Source organism: Leucopleurus acutus (genome assembly GCF_964270905.1).
Source record: "Leucopleurus acutus genome assembly, chromosome: 1".
Taxonomy (NCBI): Eukaryota; Metazoa; Chordata; class Mammalia; order Artiodactyla; family Delphinidae; genus Leucopleurus; species Leucopleurus acutus.
The window spans coordinates 152,489,618-152,514,773 of record NC_139142.1 but is presented as its reverse complement, the minus strand read 5'-3'; the positions used below and the strand labels follow the sequence as shown (position 1 = coordinate 152,514,773).

The 25,156-nt window shown below is 40.2% G+C and overlaps 1 protein-coding gene across 1 annotated transcript in view; it reads right to left on the bottom strand.

Moving 5' to 3' along the window:
• CERS3 (ceramide synthase 3) overlaps positions 1 to 25,156 on the bottom strand; it is a gene marked incomplete at both ends in the record, with an annotated part of 105,039 nt that overhangs the window by 30,748 nt on the left and 49,135 nt on the right. Inside the window, one exon of the mRNA XM_082842387.1 lies at positions 9,471 to 9,624. Within this exon, the coding sequence (XP_082698513.1) occupies positions 9,471 to 9,624 (154 nt within the window). The remainder of the gene's footprint in view (positions 1 to 9,470; positions 9,625 to 25,156) is intronic.

Sequence of the window (25,156 nt, the reverse complement as noted above, 5' to 3'; positions counted from 1 at the left end):
GAGCAAGGAAAACCCCTGAAAAAAACAACACTAATGAAACAGAAATAAACAATTTACTAGATAAAGAATTAAAAGCATTAGTAATAAGAATGCTAACTGAATCAGGGAAAAGAACGGATGAACACAGTGAAAAAATTTAACAAGGAACTAGAAAGTATAAAAAATAACCAGTCAGGGCTTCCCTGGTGGTGCAGTGGTTAAGAATCCGTCTGCCAATGCAGGGGACACGGGTTCGAGCCCTGGTCCAGGAAGATCCCACATGCCACAGAGCAACTAAGCCTGTGCACCACAACTACTGAGCCTGCGCTCTAGAGCCCGCGAGCCACAACTACTGAGCCTGCGTGCTGCAACTACTGAAGCCCGCATGCCTACAGCCTGTGCTCCACAACAAGAGAGGCCACCGCAATGAGAAGCCCACACACCACAACAAAGAGTAGCCCCTGATCACCGCAACTAGAGAAAGCCCACACACAGCAATGAAGACCCAGTGCAGCCAAAAATAAATAAATAAAAATAAATAAATAAATTTATATAAAAAAAATAACCAGTCAGAACTGAAGAATACAATAACAGAAGTAAAAAGCACACTAAAAGGAATAAACATCAGACTATATACAGAAGAACACATAAGTTATCTAGAAGATAGAAAAATGGAAATCACACAATCAAAACAGCAAAAAGAAAAAAATTCTTTTTCTTAGTGGAAATAGTTTAAGGGATCTCTGGGATATCATCACGTATCCCAGAAGGAGAAGAGAGAGAAAAGGGGGTTGAAAATGTATTTAATGGAATTATGGCTGAAAACTTCCCAAACCTGGAAGGAAACATATCCAGATAAAAGAGGCACAGAAGATGAACCAAATAAGATGAACCTAAAAGACCCACACCAAGACATATCACAATTATAATGGCAAAAGTTAGAGATAAAGCGAGAATTCTAAAGGCAACAAGAAAAAAACAAAGAGTCATATACAAGGGAACCCCCATAAGGCTATCAGCTGATTTTTCTGCAGTGACTTAGCAGGCCAGAAGGGAGTGGCATGATGTATTTAAAGTGCTGAAAGGGAAACCTTGCAAACTAGTGTACTCTACCCAGCAAGATTATCATTTAGAATCCTAGTACAATGTTTGTGGGATTGTAAATTGGTGCAGCCACTATGGAAGACAGTATGGAGGTTCCTCAAAAACACTGAGAATACAACTACCAGAAGACCCAGCAATCCCACAGCAATTCCCATCATATATCAGAAGAAAACAAACACACTAATTTGAAAAGATACATATACCCCAATGTTCATAGCAGCATTATTTACAACAGCCAAGACATGGAAGCAACCTAAGTAAGTGCTCATCAACAGAAGAATGGATAAAGAAGATGTGGTATATATATACAATGGAATATTACTCAGCCATTAAAAAAGAATGAAATTCTGCCATTTGCAACAACATGAATGGACCTAAAGAGTATTATGCTTAGTGAAATAAGTCAGACAAAGACAAACACTCTATGTTATTTACATGTGGAATCTAAAAGATAAAACAAATGAATGTATATAACAAAACAGAAATGGACTCACAGATACAGAGATCAAACTAGTGGTTACCGGTGGGGAGAAGGGAGGGGGGAGGGGCAGATAGGGTTATGGGATCAAGAGACACAAACTACTATGTAGGAAATAAATAAGCAACGAGGATATATTGTACAGCATGGGGAAATATAGCCATAAATGGAATATAATCTATAAACATATTGAATCATTATGTTGTACACTTGAAACTAATATAATATTGTAAATCAACTATACCTCAAAACAAACAATTAAAAAACAAAGAAAGAAAGAAAGCAGAGGGTGAAAAAGTAAATAACTTCTCTAAGGCCTCACATCTCAGTGTTTGGGAAGCCATACCCTTTGATCCTTAGTCTGCCTCCCTACAGAGGGTAAATGCAATCCTGTTTGTGGGGGCTGGCATTAGGTTCGGGGTAGGGCAGGCAGAGATCGGAGGCCATGTGGACACCATGATGCACAGCCCAGAAACCCCTTCAGGACCACAGCTCTAATTTCCCAGCTATGGGAGCTCCCAGCTGTGTCCTTCTCTGGTCTTATCCTTGGATGAAGGGAACTCCCTTGACCAGAGTTATGCCCCTTTCCACAGGGCAGCCCATGTCCAGTAACAGACTAATGCTGGGGTACAGAGGTCTGGCCCCTTTGCTTCAACTGGGATCTCTGAAGGGCCACTCAGCTCTAGAGTGCTCTGTAGGGTTGGCTGAGGCCTTTGTAGCAATTGCATCACAGTTTAATTTCTCCCTCTGCCCAGTCCAGCTCCTTTCCCTCCCTCACAGGTGTGGAATCCCAGAGTACCCCTAAAAGCCTTCTGTGTATACACATGCGCACACACACACAAATATAACTGATATGGGGAAGAAACAATGGCTACAGAAAGTAGACAAAGTTTGATTAGGTCTCTTCTACGCATTCACTGAGTTTTACCCTCTCCTCATTATTCATTTTCTGGACAGCCAAGATCTTGGGGTCTCAAGGAGGCTGGACTTTCTCTATACTCTTCACACCATCTCACACCCAGAGAAGTGGGTAAATTGATTGTTAGGGGTGCAGGGAGGTTGACTGGCTTCTATCAAATCATGATGTAAGTAGCCACCCGGTGTAGCTACTAGGTGGGACCAGTACTGACTTTAGACTGTGTCCCCATTGTGGCCAGGCCTCAGCGCAGTGCTCCAGAGACTGGGTCAGAGGTCCCAACCCAGCCAACGAGTTAAGAACTGCCAATCCCATTCCCTTAAAAGATCTGACCACAGTCTCCAGGTTCACACCGAAAACATTACAGAAGTATACCTACAGGCCTGAGCTGCTTCGAGCAACATTGAGGAAATGACAGGTCTCAGGGCAGGCCTGCAGAACGTGCTTCAGAGCCACAGGAAGAGGGTACGTGCCCAGTGCTGCTCGCTTTAAGATCTCCTGAGTCTGCCGCGTGTGGCAAGGAGACACCATTTGCAGAAAACAGCCCCACTGAGAGTCAGAGTTCCACAGATAGCATGCTTGTTATTCCCCAAAACAGAACTCAGATAAAGCCATCTGCATCATAAATCATTCAAGTGCTAAAGCCCACATGATAAATCAAAATGAAAATGTTTTAAAAAGGAACTAATTTTATCCATATCTACAAACAGAATGAGTTTTCAAGAATAGGGTTCCTTTTGTGTTACATAAAGCTCCCTTCTGAGACTTCTGTAGTGGGGGGGTGGGACCTCGCCCCACACAGGGAGGGGTGCAGCCACAGAAAACTGGGAGGTAAACAGGCACAGTGTTGGCCAGGGCACACTCTCCCCCCACACCTGCTCTTACCAATCTCTCTGCCCCAAGAGGCCATTAATAAAGCTTTCACATACTGGTGTGAATGCGTAGATTTATTAACAAGCCATGAATTGTGCTTGTCCCCTTGTCTAGGCTGATACAGAAACAGAAACTCAAGTTCCATATACAACATCTGTGTGTGTATGTGTGTTTACGTGCATGTGCTTGTGTGTCTGTTTTTCTACTAATAAAATGAAGAATATCCATTCCTTTCAGGAATATATAAAAACCCACTGCATTTTGTGAAATTATTTTTAAAACCGTGGGTACAAGAGATGTCAGAGCTTCTTTTATCTCTTCACTTTTCACCCATAGCTCACCCTCCTTTTCAGCTTCAGCGAAATACCATCAGGGGAGCATCAGGTCAACATTTGGGACAGAGGAAAGAAAGCAGGATTTAAGTATCCATTGCTATCCTCAAAAATGCTTCATTGGACAGCTCTCACCTGAACAAGTCCCTTCCTTTTATAACAGCTTCAGTTAACCTCTTGTCCATCAAACGACCTGCATAGTCCAGTACCTCCAAGAACAGTATCTTGAAAACCATTGTTAGAAAACACATAAGACAAAAAAGTTAAGAGCACACACAAAGGGAGCCAATATGTGATAAAGTAAGTATGGAAAATCACTGTAGTATAATTACATAATTCACGGGCAATTGCAGGGAAGGGAGGTCCGCCATTTTTTTTTAACTTATTTATTTGTTTATTTTTGGCTGTGTTGGGTCCTCGTTGCGTGCGGGCTTTCTCTAGTTGCGGCAAGCTGGAGCTACTCTGCACTGTGGTGCGCGGGCTTCTCATCACTGTGGCTTCTCTTGTTGCGGAGCACAGGCTCTAGAGCGCAGGCTCAGTAGTTGTGGCGCACGGGCTTAGTTGCTTCGCGGTATGTGGTATCTTCCCGGACCAGGGCTCGAACCCGTGTCCCCTGCATTGGCAGGCAGATTCTTAACCACTGTGCCACCAGGGAAGCCCCAGGTCCGCAATTTTTAAACAGACACCCAGCATCTGAAATCTTCTAGAGGGAACAGGCCCCACTCAGCTGCCGCCACCCAGCTGCTTTCCATGTCTCCAAAGGAAGAGAGGGTGGATTGAAGAAAACTGAAATAAAATCTTGTTTTATGACCATGCCAATGTAAGAAAATGCCTGCATAATGTTATCCTGGTGTGGAAAAGAGGTATTCACTGAGAAGGTTGCTGGGGGTTCCAGTCCTGATTTGCATGGCCTTACTAAGTCCCTTTCTCCCTCTGAGCCTCCATTTTCCCTTTTAGCAGGTGACCCCCTCCTTCCAGTTCTGGGCCGCTTCCATCTCCATTGTGAGTGTAAGGTTGGGTCTTCTCCCAAGCAACCACCTTGGTGCCCTGGCTGTACCTGTGGGTCTGTTTTGGAGGCCTCCCAGTCGAAGGCAAAGCAACAGGAATTCCGTTGGGGGCATATGGAGCTGGGAAGAGGCCAGTTTACTTGTAGGGCTTGGCTCTTACTCATGATACTTTTTTTTCCCTTTCTTTATTATCTTAGAACCATTCAGATGGTTGCCTAGTCTACTTTGGCTCCTTTAAACAACTCTACACTTCAGGTTTATTTAAAAAAAAAACACACAAAATAGGTTTATGACTGATTTAAGCCAGGAAATCCCCTAATGGGAATATCCTTAATGAGATTTTCTAAAGAGAACCCTCTATGAAGAGCTGGAATTAATTGATTATTTGTCAGGTAACCAAGCAAAGTTTATGATAAGATCATGAAGTTTGTGGGAACGGAGCGTAAGCCACACTAAACATACACACACACACACACACACACACACACACACACACACAGATGCACACTATTCCTGGGGAGGCAGAGAGCACAGAATTAGCCTCAGGAATCCCCACTCCTGTGTGACCTCGGGTAAGGCACGTCCCTTCCTCACTCAGCTCTCTCTTCCTCCATACAAGAGAGACTACCATCTACATGAACACGAGTGGTAAGCCACAGTAGCAAGGCCGTGAGGAGGGTCCTGGTGTCCTGGTAGACATTTAGTGGTCTCTTCTAGCTCTAAAATCCTATGGGATTCTCTATTTTGTGGCTGGGCTGAACATGTAGTATAGAATATTCAAATTTGAAGTTGTTTGAGCCCAGCAACTTTGCAAAGTTATTTTTGTTATCAAATTTTATAAATTCCACTGTTGTTTCTTGAATAGATTGTTAATCTAGTTAATCTATATAAATATCCAGAAATATGGAAATATAAACCAATAGCATTTTTCTAACAATCTCAGTAGTCAGCCTTTGTGGTATTTTTATAATGTCTTGTTCAGCAAATGGCAGTTTTTACATCCACTATTGCCTACTAACAAAAGAGACTTGAAGTCTTCTTGGAAGTTACAGATTTTGTATTTCTTCCCTAATATGCTGTTATCTGAGAGAATGTGTCAAAAAGTGCCATCTAGAATGTGAGTCATGAAAGTCAACTGGCAGAAGACAGCTTAGGAAACTGTCATTAGAGCCACTGGTGGAAAGACTAGGACTCTGACCCCTGACATCAGCTGCAGCCTTATTTAAGCAAATGGAAGAGAGAGCTTGAGTGAGAGCAAACTGTCAGGCCACTTGGAATTCACAAGGTGTCTGCCCAAGGAACCCGTGTATATTGTAACAGTGACAGTGATGATGGCAGCTAATGTTTATCATGTGCCCACTGGATGCCAGATGCTGTTCTAAGGGCTTTCTCCTGTAAGGGAGGCACTAATATCATCAGCCCCATGTTACAGGTGAGGAAGCTGAGGCAATAAATAGAAATAATATGTCCAAGATCACACAGCCATAAATGGGAGAGCTAAGATTTGAATCTACACAGAGCCTGTAGTCTTAGCTATTACCCTAAATGTTTCACTAGGAAGTAAAAATTATTAAAAATAAAAAATTACTTAAAAAATAATTACAAAACTGTTTTATGCTTTTAAAAAGTTCAAAAATAACTTGAAGGATCTGTGTTTTAATCTACTATCTTGATTACTCAATTTGTTTCTGTACTCACTATTTTTTACTCCATACAAGTATTTAAAATTAATTTTCTGGTTATTAATTTTCTTCCCTGAATAATTAGAAAAGGTGAAGTATTACAAGTTAAGAGACTCAGGCTTTACCATGTGATTACTGTGTGAATTTGGTTGAGGCCTCAGTTTCCTCATGTTTATTAGAGGGTTCCTTTCTTTAACTGAAACAGTTCAGCATGTGTAAATGTCATTCTGTGAACTTAAGAGACACTGCCTGTAGAGAGTAGATGGCTGGGGCCAGTGGCCAAGGGGCTGGTTTCTCCAGCCTGGGTGTAAGGGCTGCAGGCTACAGCTCCACCTCCACGTCTTGGCAATGAACCAGCCTAAGATGTCACAGAAACATACTCAAGCTGGCCAGCACTCAGTATGATATTTAGAAAGAAGAAAATAAAAGCTTAAGGATGATCAAGTTCTCTTAAGCAACATTAAACAAAAGCATGCTATGCTTCTTCTAATTTCCTCTGAAAGCACTTCTCATGTTTGCAAAGAGAATGACAGGTTGAATATGTCAGCCCGTCATACTTCCGGATGTGATGTGTAGGCTGGCAGTTCATCACAAAATCATCCACTTTATAGGAACCAGTTAAGTTTCAGTGCCAACTCTTGTTCTCAAACAGCAAGATGACTGCTAACTATGGTGTGTATATGTTAGTGGCCTGAAATTACAGTGATATTGTTATTTTAAGGTAGAAATGGTAGAAGGTCCTCACTCATCATATGCATGCAACGATATTATTGTTTAGGGAAAATAAGATGTGAATACTTCAAAAAATCACTGTTTTTAAGAATAATCACTTTTGTCTTTTCAGTCTACCATGCAAATTCATAGAGACCATAAATAGATTAATAAATTATTTTGTAACTTGCCATCCAAATTATTTATCATTTACATATTCAAAATTACTTATTAGGGCCCTGCCAGACATAAAGAACTTGAAAAGACAAATTCTCAATTGCTGTTATAGGATTAAAAAAAAATTTTTTTTGGAGGCCTACAAACCTCTGCAATTCCATTTTTTAAATATCAAGAATTAGTCACCTTGGTAACAATTGTGGTGTGTATGAAATGCTAAATATTTATTAAATAGAATTGGAAACTGACTTGTTAGTTGTTCCTCTAAAAATTTCAACTCCTGCCTCTGTCCCTCTCCTCCCCTTTGCAATGCAACTATGCCTTCAAACAGCATTCTTTAAAAGTCGGCTTTATGGCTTTGGAGGAAGAAGCTGATTTCACAGCCAGATTTGCCACTGCTGTGGAAAACAGAGCGCACATGCAAGCCAGCTGAAGTCATGCGGACTGCAAGGATTAGGGCCGCGGGGGCCTCCACTGCTGCTGTCAAATTGCAATTGGAAACAGCTTTTCCAAAGTACAGCATGAGAAATCAGGAATTCCTGTCCACAGTTCCCCAACCCACTGGGTTTTTATCAGGCTTGGTACAACCCATTAGAGATCAGAAATATGAAAATCATGATGAAACCAAACAAGAGTATTTTCTGGTTTCCAAGTTTTGTTCTGCCTGGATCTCTTCCAAGCCTGTAATTACTGTCACTCACCAGTTAATAAGGGAACCATTTCTGCCTGGGGACAGGAGCTCCAGGAAGGCTGGACCCAAAGGTCAGGCAGGCTCAGTTCAGTGACCTGCCTTCTGTCCAACCCCTGGATGTACAAATTGTCTAACTGCTCAAATTCTTAAGTTTATCTCAGTTACTTGAACTGTATCTGTCACTTAGGGATAAAATAACTTTTGCAGAGATCATAGAAAAACTATTTAGAACATTAATAAACTAGAACCATTCAATGAAAATTTTTTTTTTTGGGCACTCCAGCTTTAAAGGAAAGAATCTACTCTCAGGAAAACAAACTCAAGTCAGTAATTTAGTTTAAAAAAGTAAAATAACTTTCAGGATTTGGCTTGAGATTAATGCAGATGTAGCCCAATTTCCTATACCTCTGTCTAGATTTAGAAGATCTAGAGGTCAATTATGGCCACATCCACTTCATTTGTCAGCGCTTCAATGATCTTTGAGACACAATTGCTAAAGTAGGAAAATGAATTAATCAGAGAGTTGATCAAAAAATGAGCTTATCTGATAAATTACCAGCATACCTGTTACATATGAGTCATTCATTCTGGTCATGATACAATGCTGTGTTATACATGGATTAGGTAACACCCAAAAGTGAGCCAGCTGTAACTTTTTACCTTGAAAGATTCTTAATTAAAATTCCCTTGGATGTATGATTTCCAGGCAAGGAAGGAGCTGTGATTTGATTTTTTTTTTTAACATGCCTTAAAGACTCCAGTCAAATTCCATCTATTCAGTGAAACTTTCCCTGGTCCCCTAATTTCTCTTTTGTCTTTCTCAGCAAGTTTCTGGGACCTCTCTTCAGCACCGGACATTCTGTACAATACATGTAAGTTGCGAGTAGGTGAATATTCCCCGACTATATGCTGGGCTGTTTCCCCAAAGGCAGTGATTATGTCTTACTCATTTCTGAAGCCCTCTCCTCCCCTGTTCTGAAATTAAAAACTAGAATTCAAAACAAAACAAACAGAAAAGCCCCTTCTTTTGTCTAAAATGTATTATTAATTTCTTAGGGAAGAAGATGTTTTCAGAAAAAAGTATAGGCAAATGATGGACAAAGTTTCAGAGAGGAAGAGAAAGCTCAGGGGGAGAGCATTATGTGCAAATTGGATGTTCAGCAAAGGTAAACAAACCAAGGATCTGAAACAGTACCCAACCAACACCATAAAGCTTGCCCCAAACTGGAGCAAATTTAGACTTATTAGGACATTCTTTAAGAAGCAGCATTCAATTTTTGGACAGAAATTTTCAAAAAAACCTTTGTCCTCTAATAAAAGCAATTTCTTAAGAACACCTTAGAAATCTACTTAATGAAAAATCTATAGTTTGGAGAAACTTTTATCAAGACGGATCAAATCAAGAAAAAAAAATTCTGGTTAACTATAAATTAAGTAGAATGTTCCACCAGCTGGGCCTCACCTTCAATCTGGCAATGAAATCTATTTGTTAAGAGCAATGAGACTTGAACAGCCCTTACCTTCGTGAATATACATCTTTTGAGCATCTTCAGGATGAAGTAACCCCAGTAAAGATTAAGAATTTGCAGGACCATGAGCTGTAGGTTGAGGAAGATGCATGAAAAGAAAGGCTCAAGGTACTGCAGAGGCAGAATCAGCGTGAAATACAAAATCCTGAAAAACCAAACAGATGAGAGTATTTCATTACAGTCAAAGTACTTGTGAATTTTCAGTGAGAAAACAAATACTTTATCTCTCAAGGCATACAACACTTATTTCATTCCTAATGATGTCCAGGAAAGTCTCAAGAGAAAACAATATGATAATATTACCTTATATATCATTATTGGCAAGCCACAAAAAAATACAGTCTGCCTCCTGGGAGAAAAGTTAAAGCAAATGGAATTTTTATTGCCATGCTGCCTACACTCCAATGTTTCTCTACCTCGGCTTCCTCTCTGCAAAGAGATGAGTGTACACTAACCCCACTCACCTTCTCAGGATTGGATAACACGAGATAATGAATGTGTATATGGGGTTATTATTACCTTTTGACACAATCTCATTTATTTGGCATCAAAAATGAATGAGGGAAAAAAAGTGAGTGAGGAATTCTACAAGAGTAAATTTTGTGGATAAAAGAGACTTTTTAAGGAAGCAAAAGTTCTGTTATTACTTCTACTTCCACTTTCTAAAGTGAATTACATACTTTATTAATTTCATAAACAGACTCCTGGACACAATTTGAACTGCCCTCGATGACCAGAATGCACAGTGCCTTCAGATACAATTGCAGTATGAAGGCTATCTGTTGTCTTCCCAAACTGCATACACTGCTAGGATTTTAGAGTTCCTGGATAGGTTTGTTTGTAAGTATATTATTCGAATTATAAAAATAATTTATTCATATAAAATTGGAAAAATAAGAAAGTTGCCCATAAAATCATGATTTTAAACAAATAATACTGTAATTTTTGTGTGTAATCTTCTATTTTTTCCTACATATTTTAATTTTAAATTAACAAATAGTAAAATTGACTATTTTGGGGTGTGCAGTTCTATGAATTATAATATGTGCATAGATTTGTGTAACTACCACCACAATATGGAGACAGAGCAGTTCCATCATCCCCCAAACACCAGTGCTGTCCCTTTGTAGTCACATCCCCAGGCCTAACACTCGGCAACCCCTTATCTATTCTCCATCCCTTTAATTTTGTCTTGTCAAGAAGGCCATACAAATGGAATCATACAGTGTGTCAGCATTTGAGACTGCCTTCTTTCACTCAGCATAGAGCCTTTGAGATTCATGCAAGTTGTGGGTATCAACAGCACGCTCCTTTTTTTTTTATTACTGAGTTGCATTCCATTGTGTGGATGTACCCATTACAGAACATTTGTATTATTTCCAGTTTTTGACAATTATGGACAGAACTTCTATAAATATTTATGTACAGGTTTTTGTGTGCACATAAGTTTTCATTTCTCAAGGGTAAATACATAGGGTTGGGATTGCTGGGTATCAAACTGAAAGTATATGTTTAACTTTATAAGAAACTGAAAAGCTATTTCCCAGAGTGGCTGTTTTGCATCCCTACCAGCAACGTCCAAGAGCTCCAGTGGCTGCTCATCTTGAGCAGCACTTGCTATTGTCCTGTAGAGACTTTGCCACTGTAGTAAAAGTATCACGCGTGGGATCTTACGTTCAATTCCATTTAACTTTAAATCAAAAACATTTTACCTGAAAAACTTGGTGTATATTGTCTTTCCCAAATCAAAGTTTATTTCTTTAGATGTGTATATTCCTAAAGGTGAGAATACTATTCCAAGGCATACATTAAAAGTATAGAAGTTCAAGGCTATATTAAAAGCTATTAAGACTTTACCAGATTAGTTTCCAAAATTATAACAATTTGGAAGGTGACCAGCAATTTATGAAAGAAGAGTTTTATTGAACCCCCCTAACCAGTATTAAGTGGGTTTAAACTTTGCTAATTTAAAAAATAAAAAAATTTTTTAACATCTTTATTGGAGTATAATTGATTTGCAATGGTGTGTTAGTTTCTGCTTTATAACAAAGTGAATCAGCTATACATACACATATATCCCCATATCCCCTCCCTCTTGCGTCTCCCTCCCACCCTCCCTATCCCACCCCTCTAGGTGGTCACAAAGCACTGAGCTGACCTCCCTGTGCTATGCAGCTGCTTCTCACTAGCTATCTATTTTACATTTGGTAGTATATATATGTCAGTGCTACTCTCTCACTTCATCCCAGCTTACCCTTCCCCCTCCCTGTGTCCTCAAGTCTATTCTCTACATTTGCGTCTTTATTCCTATCCTGCCCCTAGGCTCATCAGAACCATTTTTTTTTAGATTCCATATATATGTGTTAGCTTACAGTATTTGTTTTTCTCTTTCTGACTTACTTCACTCTGTATGACAGACTCTAAGTCCATCCACCTCCCTACAAATAACTCAATTTCATTTCTTGTATATATGTGCCACATCTTCTTTATCCATTCATCTGTTGATGGACACTTAGGTTGCTTCCATGTCCTGGCTATTGCAAACAGTGCTGCAATGAACATTGTGTTACAGGTCTCTTTTTGAATTATGGTTTTCTCAGGGTATATGCCCAGTAGTGGGATTGCTAAGTCATATGGTAGTTCTATTTTTAGTTTCTTAAGGAACCTCCATACTGTTCTCCATAGTGGCTGTATCAGTTTACATTCCTACCAACAGTGCAAGAGGGTTCCCTTTTCTCTACATCCTCTCCAGCATTTATTGTTTGTAGAATTTTTGATAATGGCCATTCTGACTGGTGTGAAGTGATACCTCACTGTAGGTCTGATTTGCATTTCTCTACTAATTAGTGAGGCTGGGCATCCTTTCATGTGTTTTTTGGCCATCTTATATCTTCTTTGGAGAAATGTCTGTTTAGGTATTCTATTTTTGGATTGGGTTGTTTGTTTTTTAATATTGAGCTGCATGAGCTGCTTGTAAATTTTGGAGATTAACCTTTTGTCAGTTGCTTCATTTGCAAATATTTTCTCCCATTCTGAGGGTTGCCTTTTGTCTTATTTATGGTTTCCTTTGTTGTGCAAAAGGTTTTAAGTTTCATTAGGTCCCATTTGTTTACTTTCGTTTTTATTTCCATTTCTCTAGGAGGTGGGTCAAAAAAGATCTTCCTGTGAATTATGTCATAGAGTGTTCTGCCTATGTTTTCCTCTAAGAGTTTTATAGTGTCTGGTCTTACATTTAGGTCCTTGCTGAGTAATCCTGGTTGTAGGTTTTTCCCTTTCATCACTTTAAAAATGTCCTGCCACTTCCTTCTGGCTTGCAGAGTTTCTGCTGAAAGATCAGCTGTTAACCTTATGGGGATTCCCTTATATGTTATTTGTTGCTTTTCCCTTGCTGCTTTTAATATTTTTTCTTTGTATTTAATTTTTGATAGTTTGATTAATATGTGTCTTGGTGTGTTTCTCCTTGCATTCATCCTGTATGGGGCTCTCTGTGCTTCCTACACTTGACTATTTCCTTTCCCATGTTAGGGAAGTTTTCAACTATAATCTCTTCAAATATTTTCTCAGACCTTTTCTTTTTCTCTTCTTCTTCTGGGACCCCTATAATTCAAATGTTGGTGTGCTTAATGTTGTCCCAGAGGTATCTGAGACTGTCCTTAATTCTTTTCATTCTTTTTTCTTTACTCTGCTCTGCAGCAGTTATTTCCACTATTTTATCTTCCAGGTCACTTATCCATTCTTCTGCTTCAGTTATTCTGCTATTGATTCCTTCTAGAGAATTTTTAATTTCATTTATTGTTTTGTTCATCATTACCTGTTTGCTCTTTAGCCCTTCTAGGTCCTTTTTAAATGTTTCTTGTATTTTCTCTATTCTATTTCCAAGATTTTGTATCATCTTTACTATCATTATTCTGAATTCTTTTTCAGGTAGACTGCCTATTTCCTCTTCATTTGTTTGGTCTGGTGGGTTTTTACCTTGCTCCTTAAGCTGCTGCATATTTCTGTGTCTTCTCATTTTGTTTAACTTACTGTGTTTGGGGTCTCCTTTTCACAGGCTGCAGGTTAACAGTTCCTGTTGTTTTTGGTGTCTTCCCCCAGTGGGTGAGGTTGGTTCAGTGGCTTGTGTAGGCTTCTTAGTGGAGGGGACTTGTGCCTGTGTTCTCGTGAGTGGGGCTGGATCTTGTTCTTCTGGTGGGCAGGGCCACGTCCGGCAGTGTGTTTTGGGGTGTCTGTGAACTTAGTATGACTTTAGGCAACCTCTCTGCTATTGGGTGGGGTTGTGTTCCTGTCTTGCTAGTTGTTTGGCATGGGTTGTCCAGCCCTGGAGCTTGCTGGCCGTTGGGTGGAGCTGGGTCTTAAGTGTCGAGATGGAGATCTCTCAGAGAGCTCTCACTGATTGATATTACATGGGGCCAGGAGGTCTCTGGTGGTCCAATGTCCTGGACTAGGCTCTCCCACCTTGGAGGCTCAGGCCTGACACCTGGCCGCAGCACCAAGACCCTGCCAGCCACACAGCTCAGAAGAAAAGAAGGAAAAAAAAAACACGAACAGATAGAACCACAAACCAAATGGTAAAAGAAAAACAAGGGGGGAGAGATGAGACAGTGGGATGCAGTGTGGGGTCTGACTTGGGGTTTCACCTGAGGCTTCCTTCCACCCCTGGCTACCGAGCTGCAGAGAAGGCAGGAGCTGCTGCCCCTGCAGGCTGCCCCATCCTCCCTCCAAAACAATTTCAACTTGCATTTTTTGCAACCTTTGACAGTTCCCTTTGACAGTCTGCTTAGTAGCTCTATTTCCTTTCTTTGTGAGTTATTAGTTTAAGACCTTTATTCAAAAAGCAATAATATGGGACTTCCCTGGTGCCACAGTGGTTAAGAATCTGCCTGCCAATGCAGGTGACACGGGTTCAAGCCCTGGTCCAGGAAGATCCCACAGGCCGCGGAGCAGCTAAACCCGTGCACTACAACTGCTGGGCCTGGGCTCTAGAGCCTACAAGCCACAACTACTGAGCTTGTGTGCCACAACTACTGAAGCCCGCGTGCCTAGAGCCCGTGCTCCACAAGAGAAGCCTCCACAATGAGAAGCCCGCGCACTGCAATGAAGAGTTGCCTCCGCTTGTCGCAACTAGAGGAAGCCTGCATGCAGCAACAAAGACCCAATGCAGCCCAAAATAAATAAATTAGTTAATTAATTTTTTTAAAAGAAATAATATGAACTCTGAACTCAATATAACAAAAATAATAGCCATTTATCTGTTTTACTTATGTAAATTTTTTTAGAAACTTAGGAATTACAGAAAAATATAAAGAGGTTAAGTAAAAATTAAATTAAAATCTCACAACTCACAGATAACCCAGTATATATTATGTCTGGTGAACATAATTTAAGACATCTTTCCTAAAAATATATTATTTAAGGTGTTTTTCCCCCTTCCCCATTACCACATGATTTCATATAACAGGGATCACACTATGGTTGTGATTTTTTACCCTGCTTTTATCACTCAATAATATGTTACAGAGAGCTTTCCATGACAATGAACATATTTATAAATCAGGGGTCAGCAAACATTTTTGTATAGGGACAGACAGTAAATATTTCAGGCCTCTGGGTCATTTGGTTTCGGTTGCAAAGGTTCAAGTGACCATTGTAGTGTGAAACTAGCTATAGACAATATATCAGTAAATGAGTGCGGCTGTGTGCCAGTAAAACTTTATTAACAAAAACAGTCAGTGAACTGGATTTGGCCCGTGAGCCAGTTTGCCAACCCATACTATATACCATCCTATGTAATAGCTGTGTAGAAATCCACTTATAGATCTTATAACTTATTTAGCTAATCCCTTATTGATAGACATTTAAGTTGTTTCCAAATTTTCACTGTATTATAAAGAACACTGAATCCACTTGTCTGCTGATGGGTGGGGCTGGGTTCCCTCCCTGTTGGTTGTTTGGCCTGAGGCAACCCAGCACTGGAGGCTGCCTGGCTCTTTGGTGGGGCTGATGGTGGACTCTGGGAGAGCTCACACCGCGGAATGCTTCCCAGAGCTTCTGCTGCCAGTGTCCTTGACCCCACGGTGAGCCACAGCCAGCCCCCACCTCTGCAGGAGACCTTCTAACACTAGCAGGACTTTGAAAGGACCTAATGGATTGAAGGACTTTGGGAGGTGGTAGTGTTAACCTAGTAGATTGACACAGAGTAGGGACTGACACTACTTAAAATAATATAGGCGACTTCTCTGGTGGCGCAGTGGTTAAGAATCCACCTGCCAGTGCAGGGAACACAGGTTCGAGCCCTGGTCCAAGAAGATCCCACATGCTGCGGAGCAGGTAAGCCCGTGCGCCACAACTACTGAGCCTGTGCTCTAGAGCCCATGAGCCACAACTACTGAGCCCATGTGCTACAACTACCGAAGCCTCATGCCTAGAGCCCATGCTCCGCAACAAGAGAAGCCACCGCAATGAGAAATCCACGCACTGCAATGAAGAGTAGCCCCCGCTTGCCACAACTAGAGGAAGCCCGTGCATAGCAATGAGGGCCCAACGCAGCCAAAAATAAATTTATTTTTTAAAAAAAGGGAGTCAAGATGGTGCTGAAAGCATTGGGTTAGAATTCCACTCCAGCCAATTGCTTGATTAAAGGCAACCCTTGCTGAGGGTGAGGAGTTGAATAGTTGAATAGTTGAAGAGTATATTTACAGAGACTACTGGTGGTTCTGGATATTTGCTAAAGAAAATAAGAGGGGAGAAGTTGCTGAGGAAAATCAAAGAATTAACAAGTTTTCCTGAAGGCTTCTTTGAGCTCTTGACTGCATCTGTGTAATCCTGAGGTACCCACCTGAGTGCTCTGCATTTGGCAGTTGTCCAAGTACTTTTGTTGCAAGAGTGATGGCAACCAAACGTTAATTTTTGGCATCATGGAAAGTGCTTTGGTTAAATTGAGAACTACTCTTTTGGAGGTTGTGTAGTCAAAAGTATTAATTAAATTGACAACAGTGAAAAAAAATAAAGAACACTGTCAGAATATTACTTGTAAAGACATTTTGATAAAATTGTTTGATATTTCCTTAGAATTGCTAAAATCCTGAATCAAAGAGTATACTCAATTTACATTTTGGAGTGTATTGCTAGATGCTTTCCAGCAAGACTGTGCCAATTCATAGTCTTGCACCCAGTGTATGAGAGTATCTGCTTCCTTGGATCTTGACCAACATTGTACTTTGTCAGCTGCTACGTAAAACAATATCACACTATTTATATATTTACATTTTTATTTCTTGTGAAGATATATATATGAGTTTTTAAAATTATTGTGATTTGTGCTTTTATGAACTGCTTCTTCATGGTTTCTATTTGTCCATTTTTCTTTTGGGGTATTTACTTTTTCTGTTGACTCTTAAGTACTCTTTATATGTTAAGGATTATAACATTACTTTTTTTTTTTTTAACATCTTTATTGGGGTATAATTGCTTTACAATGGTGTGTTAGTTTCTGCTTTATAACAAAGTGAATCAGTCATACATAAACATATGTTCCCATATGTCTTCCCTGTTGCGTCTCCCTCCCTCCCACCCTCCCTATCCCACCCCTCCAGGCTGTCACAAAGCACCGAGCCAATATCCCTGTGCCATGCGGCTGCTTCCCACTAGCTATCTACCTTACTACGTTTGTTAGTGTGTATATGCCCATGACTCTCTCTCGCCCTGTCACAGCTCACCCTTCCCCCTCCCCATAACCTCAAGTCCGTTCTCTAGGAGGTCTGCGTCTTTATTCCTGCTTTACGCCTAGGTTCTTCATGACATTTTTTTTCTTAAATTCCATATATATGCGTTAGCATACGGTATTTGTCTTTTTCTTTCTGACTTACTTCACTCTGTATGACAGACTCTAGGTCTATCCACCTCATTACAAATAGCTCAATTTCGTTTCTTTTTATGGCTGAGTAATATTCCATTGTATATATGTGCCACATCTTCTTTATCCATTCATCCGATGACGGGCACTTAGGTTGTTTCCATCTCCGGGCTATTGTAAATAGAGCTGCAATGAACATTTTGGTACATGACTCTTTTTGAATTTTGGTTTTCTCAGGGTATATGCCCAGTAGTGGGATTGCTGGGTCATATGGTAGTTCTATTTGTAGTTTTTTAAGGAACCTCCATACTGTTCTCCATAGTGGCTGAACCAATTCACATTCCGACCAGCAGTGCAAGAGTGTTCCCTTTTCTCCACACCCTCTCCAGCATTTATTGTTTCTAGATTTTTTGATGATGGCCATTCTGACTGGTGTGAGATGATATCTCATTGTAGTTTTGATTTGCATTTCTCTAATGATTAATGATGTTGAGCATTCTTTCATGTGTTTGTTGGCAGTCTGTATATCTTCTTTGGAGAAATGTCTATTTAGGTCTTCTGCCCATTTTTGGATTGGGTTGTTTGTTTTCTTGTTATTTAGCTGCATGAGCTGCTTGTAAATTTTGGAGATTAATCCTTTGTCGGTTGCTTCATTTGCAAATGTTTTCTCCCATTCTGAGGGTTGTCTTTTGGTCCTGTTTATGGTTTCCTTTGCTGTGCAAAAGCTTTGAAGTTTCATTAGGTCCCATTTGTTTATTTTTGTTTTTATTTCCATTACTCTAGGAGGTGGGTCAGAAAGGATCTTGCTGTGATTTATGTCATAGAGTGTTCTGCCTATGTTTTCCTCTAAGAGTTTGATAGTTTCTGGCCTTACATTTAGGTCTTTAATCCATTTTGAGCTTATTTTTGTGTATGGTGTTAGGGAGTGATCTAATCTCATACTTTTACATGTACCTGTCCAGTTTTCCCAGCACCACTTATTGAAGAGGCTGTCCTTTCTCCATTGTACATTACTGCCACCTTTATCAAAGATAAGGTGTCCATATGTGCATGGGTTTATCTCTGGGCTTTCTATCCTGTTCCATTGATCTATCTTTCTGTTTTTGTGCCAGTACCATACCGTCTTGATAACTGTAGCTTTGTAGTATAGTCTGAAGTCAGGGAGCCTGATTCCTCCAGTTCCTTCTTTCGTTCTCAAGATTGCTTTGGCTATTCTGGGTCTTTTGTGTTTCCATACAAATTGTGAAATTTTTTGTTCTAGTTCTGTGAAAAATGCCAGTGGTAGTTTGATAGGGATTGCATTGAATCTATAGATTGCTTTGGGTAGTAGAGTCATTTTCACAATGTTGATTCTTCCAATCCAAGAACATGGTATATCTCTCCATCTATTTGTATCATCTTTAATTTCTTTCATCAGTGTCTTATAATTTTCTGCATACAGGTCTTTTGTCTCCTTAGGTAGGTTTATTCCTAGATATTTTATTCTTTTTGTTGCAATGGTAAATGGGAGTGTTTTCTTGATTTCACTTTCAGATTTTTCATCATTAGTATATAGGAATGCCAGAGATTTCTGTGCATTAATTTTGTATCCTGCCACTTTACCAAATTCATTGATTAGCTCTAGTAGTTTTCTGGTAGCATCTTTAGGGTTCTCTATGTATAGGATCATGTCATCTGCAAACAGTGACAGCTTTACTTCTTCTTTTCCGATTTGGATACCTTTTATTTCCTTTTCTTCTCTGATTGCTGTGGCTAAAACTTCCAAAACAATGTTGAATAATAGTGGTGAGAGTGGGCAACCTTGTCTTGTTCCTGATCTTAGTGGAAATGCTTTCAGTTTTTCACCATTGAGGATGATGTTTGCTGTGGGCTTGTCATGTATGGCCTTTATTATGTTGAGGAAAGTTCCCTCTATGCCTACTTTCTGCAGGGTTTTTATCATAAATGGGTGTTGAATTTTGTCAAAAGCTTTCTCTGCATCTATTGAGATGATCATATGGTTTTTCTCCTTCAATTTGTTAATATGATTTATCACATTGATAGATTTGTGTATATTGAAGAATCCTTGCATTCCTGGAATAAACCCCACTTGATCATGGTGTATGATCCTTTTAATGTGCTGTTGGATTCTGTTTGCTAGTATTTTGTTGAGGATTTTTGCATCTATGTTCATCAGTGATATTGGCCTGTAGTTTTCTTTCTTTGTGACATCCTTGTCTGGTTTTGGTATCAAGGTGATGGTGGCCTCGTAGAAGGAGTTTGGGAGTGGTCCTCCCTCTGCTATATTTTGGAAGAGTTTGAGAAGGATAGGTGTTAGCTCTTCTCTAAATGTTTGATAGAATTCGCCTGTAAAGCCATCTGGTCCTGGGCTTTTCTTTGTTGGAAGGTTTTTAATCACAGTTTCAATTTCAGTGCTTGTGATTGGTCTGTTCATATTTTCTATTTCTTCCTGATTCAGTCTTGGCAGGTTGTGCATTTCTAAGAATTTGTCCATTTCTTCCAGATTGTCCATTTTATTGGCATAGAGTTGCTTGCAGTAATCTCTCATGATCTCTTTTATCTCTGCAGTGTCAGTTGTTACCTCTCCTTTTTCATTTCTAATTCTATTGATTTGAGTCTTCTCCCTTTTTTTCTTGATGAGTCTGGCTAGTGGTTTATCTATTTTGTTTATCTTCTCAAAGAACCAGCTTTTAGTTTTATTGATCTTTGCTATTGTTTCCTTCATTTCTTTTTCATTTATTTCTGATCTGATTTTTATGATTTCTTTCCTTCTGCTAGCTTTGGGGTTTTTTTGTTCTTCTTTCTCTAATTGCTTGAGGTGCAAGGTTAGGTTGTTTATTCGAGATGTTTCCTGCTTCTTAAGGTGGGCTTGTATTGCTATAAACTTCCCCCTTAGAACTGCTTTTGCTGCATCCCACAGGTTTTGGGTCGTTGTGTCTCCATTGTCATTTGTTTCTAGGTATTTTTTGATTTCCTCTTTGATTTCTTCAGTGATCACTTCATTATTAAGTAGTGTATTGTTTAGCCTCCATGTGTTTGTATTTTTTACAGATCTTTTCCTGTAATTGATATCTGGTCTCATGGCGTTGTGGTCAGAAAAGATACTTGATACAATTTCAATTTTCTTAAATTTACCAAGGCTTGATTTGTGACCTAAGATATGATCTATCCTGGAGAATGTTCCATGAGCACTTGAGAAAAATGTGTATTCTGTTGTTTTTGGATGGAGTGTCCTATAAATATCAATTAAGTCCATCTTGTTTAATGTATCATTTAAAGCTTGTGTTTCCTTATTTATTTTCATTTTGGATGATCTGTCCATGGGTGAAAGTGGGGTGTTTAAGTCCCCTACTATGAATGTGTTACTGTCGATTTCCCCTTTTATGGCTGTTAGTATTTGCCTTATGTATTGAGGTGCTCCTATGTTGGGTGCATAAATATTTACAATTGTTATATCTTCTTCTTGGATCGATCCCTTGATCATTATGTAGTGTCCTTCTTTGTCTCTTTTAATAGTCCTTATTTTAAAGTCTATTTTGTCTGATATGAGAATTGCTACTCCAGCTTTCTTTTGGCTTCCATTTGCATGGAATATCTTTTTCCATCCCCTTACTTTCAGTCTGTATGTGTCTCTAGGTCTGAAGTGGGTCTCTTGTAGACAGCATATATAAGGGTCTTGTTTTTGTATCCATTCAGCTAATCTGTGTCTTTTTGTGGGAGCATTTAGTCCATTTACATTTAAGGTAATTATCGATATGTATGTTCCTATTCCCATTTTCTAAATTGTTTTGGGTTCGTTATTATAGGTCTTTTCCTTCTCTTGTGTTTCCTGCCTAGAAAAGATCCTTTAGCATTTGTTGTAAAGCTGGTTTGGTGGTGCTGAACTCTCTCAGCTTTTGCTTGTCTGTAAAGGTTTTAATTTCTCCATCAAATCTGAATGAGATCCTTGCTGGGTAGAGTAGTCTTGGCTGCAGGTTTTTCTCCTTCATCACTTTCAGTATGTCCTGCCACTCCCTTCTGGCTTGTAGGGTTTCTGCTGAGAGATCAGCTGTTAACCTTATGGGGATTCCCTTATGTGTTATTTGTTGTTTTTCCCTTGCTGCTTTTAATATGCTTTCTTTGTATTTAATTTTTGACAGTTTGATTAATATGTGTCTTGGCGTATTTCTCCTTGTATTTATCTTGTATGGGACTCTCTGTGCTTCCTGGACTTGATTAACTATTTCCTTTCCCATGTTAGGGAAGTTTTCAACTATAATCTCTTCAAATATTTTCTCAGTCCCTTTCTTTTTCTCTTCTTCTTCTGGAACCCCTATAATTCGAATGTTGGTGCGTTTAATGTTGTCCCAGAGGTCTCTGAGACTGTCCTCAGTTCTTTTCATTCTTTTTTCTTTATTCTGCTCTGCAGTAGTTATTTCCACTATTTTATCTTCCAGGTCACTTATCCGTTCTTCTGCCTCAGTTATTCTGCTATTGATCCCATCTAGAGTACTTTTAATTTCATTTATTGTGTTGTTCATCATTGCTTGTTTCATCTTTAGTTCTTCTAGGTCCTTGTTAACTGATTCTTGCATTTTGTCCAATCTATTGTCCATTCTATCTCCAAGATTTCGGATCAACCTTACTATCATTATTCTGAATTCTCTTTCAGGTAGACTGCCTATTTCCTCTTCATTTGTTAGGTCTGGTGCATTTTTATCTTGCTCCTTTATCTGCTGTGTGTTTTTCTGTCTTCTCATTTTGCTTATCTTACTGTGTTTGGGGTCTCCTTTTTGCAGGCTGCAGGTTCGTAGTTCCTCCTGTTTTTGATGTTTGTCTCCAGTGGCTAAGGTTGGTTCAGTGGGTTGTGTAGGCTTCCTGGTGGAGGGGACTAGTGCCTGTGTTGTGGTGGATGAGGCTGGATCTTGTCTCTCTAGTGGGCAGGTTCACGTCTGGTGGTGTGTTTGGGGGTGTCTGTGGCCTTATTATGATTTTAGGCAGCCTCTCTGCTAATGGGTGGGGTTGTGTTCCTGTTTTGCTAGTTGTTTGGCATAGGTTTTCCAGCACTGTGGCTTGCTGGTCGTTGAGTGAAGCTGGGTGCTGGTGTTAAGATGGAGGTCTCTGGGAGATTTTCGCCGTTTGATATTATGTGGAGCTGGGAGGTCTCTTGTTGATCAGTGTCCTGAAGTTGGCTCTCCTACCTCAGAGGCAGAGCCCTGCCTCCTGGCTGGAGCACCAAAAGCTTTTCATCCACACGGCTATTGAAAAAAGGTGAATTTTGCTCTGCTGTGAAATCTCTAGTAGGCAAGCCAGGTATGTCCCTCTGCTCAGTTGTCCAAGGAAGCTGGACAGATGATGCGTCTAGAAGAAGGAAGAACTGGGTCTGCATGCCGTGTTCTCTTCAGAGTGCACTTCACAGACTCTAGGTGTCTTTTTGTTTCCTTTTCCTCTGTGCTTAGTTTCACTGGCTCACAGGGTGCTGCATGACGGGGTGTCACACCCGGCACCTGACGCGAAACGACTACACCAACACCTCAGCTCACCGGGCTGTGCGTAGAAGCGCCGCACACGCCACCTCAGTTCCTATAACATTACTTTTTAATCATGTTAAATAACATCACATGGTTTTGATTCTTACAACTTTGTTTATAATTTTTCTTGACAAATCAATTTTTAAAAGATTTTTGTAACAAAAGTTATCAATTGTTTCCTTTATATGAAACAATTGTTTCCTCCATATTAGGCTTTAAAAGGTTTTTCTCACCCCCAACATTTTAAAATATATTTTTCCATATTTTCTTAAAATCTTGGCTCTATGTAATCTTGAGTCACTTATTTGTGCATATTCTCAATTGTAAAATGGAAGCAATGAGTAGCTACCTTATGCATTCAATAAATATTTATTAAGCACCAAAGTGCTACCAGGAACTTTGTGGGAGCCAGAAATACAGCAATGAATAAAACAGACTGAAATTCCTGAACTAGAAGGGCTTACATTTTGGTGCCTGCATCCACAGGGATTACAGGAAATAATATATATAAAGCCAATTTGCTATTCTGATTTGCTGGGTCCTTAAGCAATTGTGTGCCTTATTCTGGACTCACTTAGCCTATAATGCCTTTCCCCTTTTCAATTGAAATTCTTTTCACCTATCAAAGCATGGCCCTCTCCATACCAAAATCTCTGTGCTATTCTGATCACCTCTGAATTTATAACTTTTCTCTGGGCTCCCCTGATACCAGCTTCTTTAGAGCATTTGGCTGATTCACCCTGCCTTGCAGTAAAAGCTCTTATATTAGTTGACTCCTCATTAGCTAGCAAGCTTTCCAAAGGCAGCAGCCATGATGCCTTCATCTCTGTATCCTCCCATCACCTGTTCCAGGGCCTGGTCCCATACAAGGTCTCCTACTGGGAATTTGTCAGTGTCAAAACTAACAAAGGAATCTACTAAAAAATATCTCCTTCATGCATTCTATCAGAGAATGTGAATAATTACTTAAACATATAATTAAACTCACTGTGGTCCATGCAAAGAAAGAAAAGGACAGGGAGCATATTGCAGGGTTCTGACTGAATGGCGATTTCCCTCTTCCCTCTAGTTGAAGGGAAGACACAGAAAAGAGGATTCCAGTCAGAGTAAAGGACACATACAAAACTCTCAGGTGGAGGCATCATGGAAAATTCAAGGGCTAAAAGAAGACCAGTGTGGCTTCAGGGAGAGGAGTGGCAGGGGGTGGGGGTGGGGTGAAGATAAAGCTGGATTGGTGAATGCAGCCATTTCCTGTTGGACTTGAAAGTCAAGGTCAAGGGTGTGGCCTTCGTAGTAAGAGCTTTGGGAAGCTTCGCCAGTTTTAGAAAGAAGAGTGATACACCTGGCCTAGAATCATCAGAGCTGAGCTCCAGGGCTAAGGCTGCTATTTTTTTGCCTAGTAACCTGCACAACCTCCCATTCCTTGGGTAGAACTAACCCCACATCTCTGAATGAGCGGCTCCAGAGAAACACACAGCCAGATTTGCAAACTGCAGAGTCCTAGAAACAGAAGAGACTGCCATTAAACACAAATGCCTTCAGAGACAGCCAAGCCACTGCAGAGAGGAGAGGTCAATGGCATGGGCGCTGGAGCCCGCTAGATTTGGATCATGGCTTCCCTGGGGTCTGCAGCAAGTTACGTAGCTTCTCTGGGCTTCAATTTCTTCTGTAATAAAACAGGTCTCACCTTGTCAGGTTGTTATGAGAATTAAATGAGTTGACAAATGGGAAGAGCTTAGCATATAGTAAGCACTCAGAAATGGTAGTTATAACATTACTATTACCATCATTATGACGAGATGGCCTTCCACCACCACCCCCTTTCCTACTGCAGAGGGCTTCGTTAATAATACAGGGAGGGCAACACCCAGGGAGGGTGCCGCTGAAATAGCTGGATTTTCTGCATATCAGGGAGAAGGAGGAGGCCGCTTTGGAGGGGAGGAGCCGGCTAAGGAGGAGTGGGGACCCTGTGCTGTGGGAGGACAGAGGGGACAGGAGGCCCAAGAAGTGAAGAGGAGTTCAGAAGGGAGGACAGCAGTTATGGGGCTTCAGTTGCATTTTCAGGGCCTCTTTCTATGGGTCTCACTGCCCTCACTAAAAGATCGTCCAATCTCTCAGCCTTGATTTCTTCTGGTCCTTTGCTAAAAGGAGAATGGGAAGGAAAAAAAACAAATCTGCCTTTCTCAATTTTGTGTATCAAGTGTGCAGACACACGAGTGAACCCACAAACACTTGCACATTTACCTTGTGGGTCCTGTGGAATCTCCCTTTTCACAGAGAATACTCCTCAATTCTGCTCTGTACGCTGGCCTTTA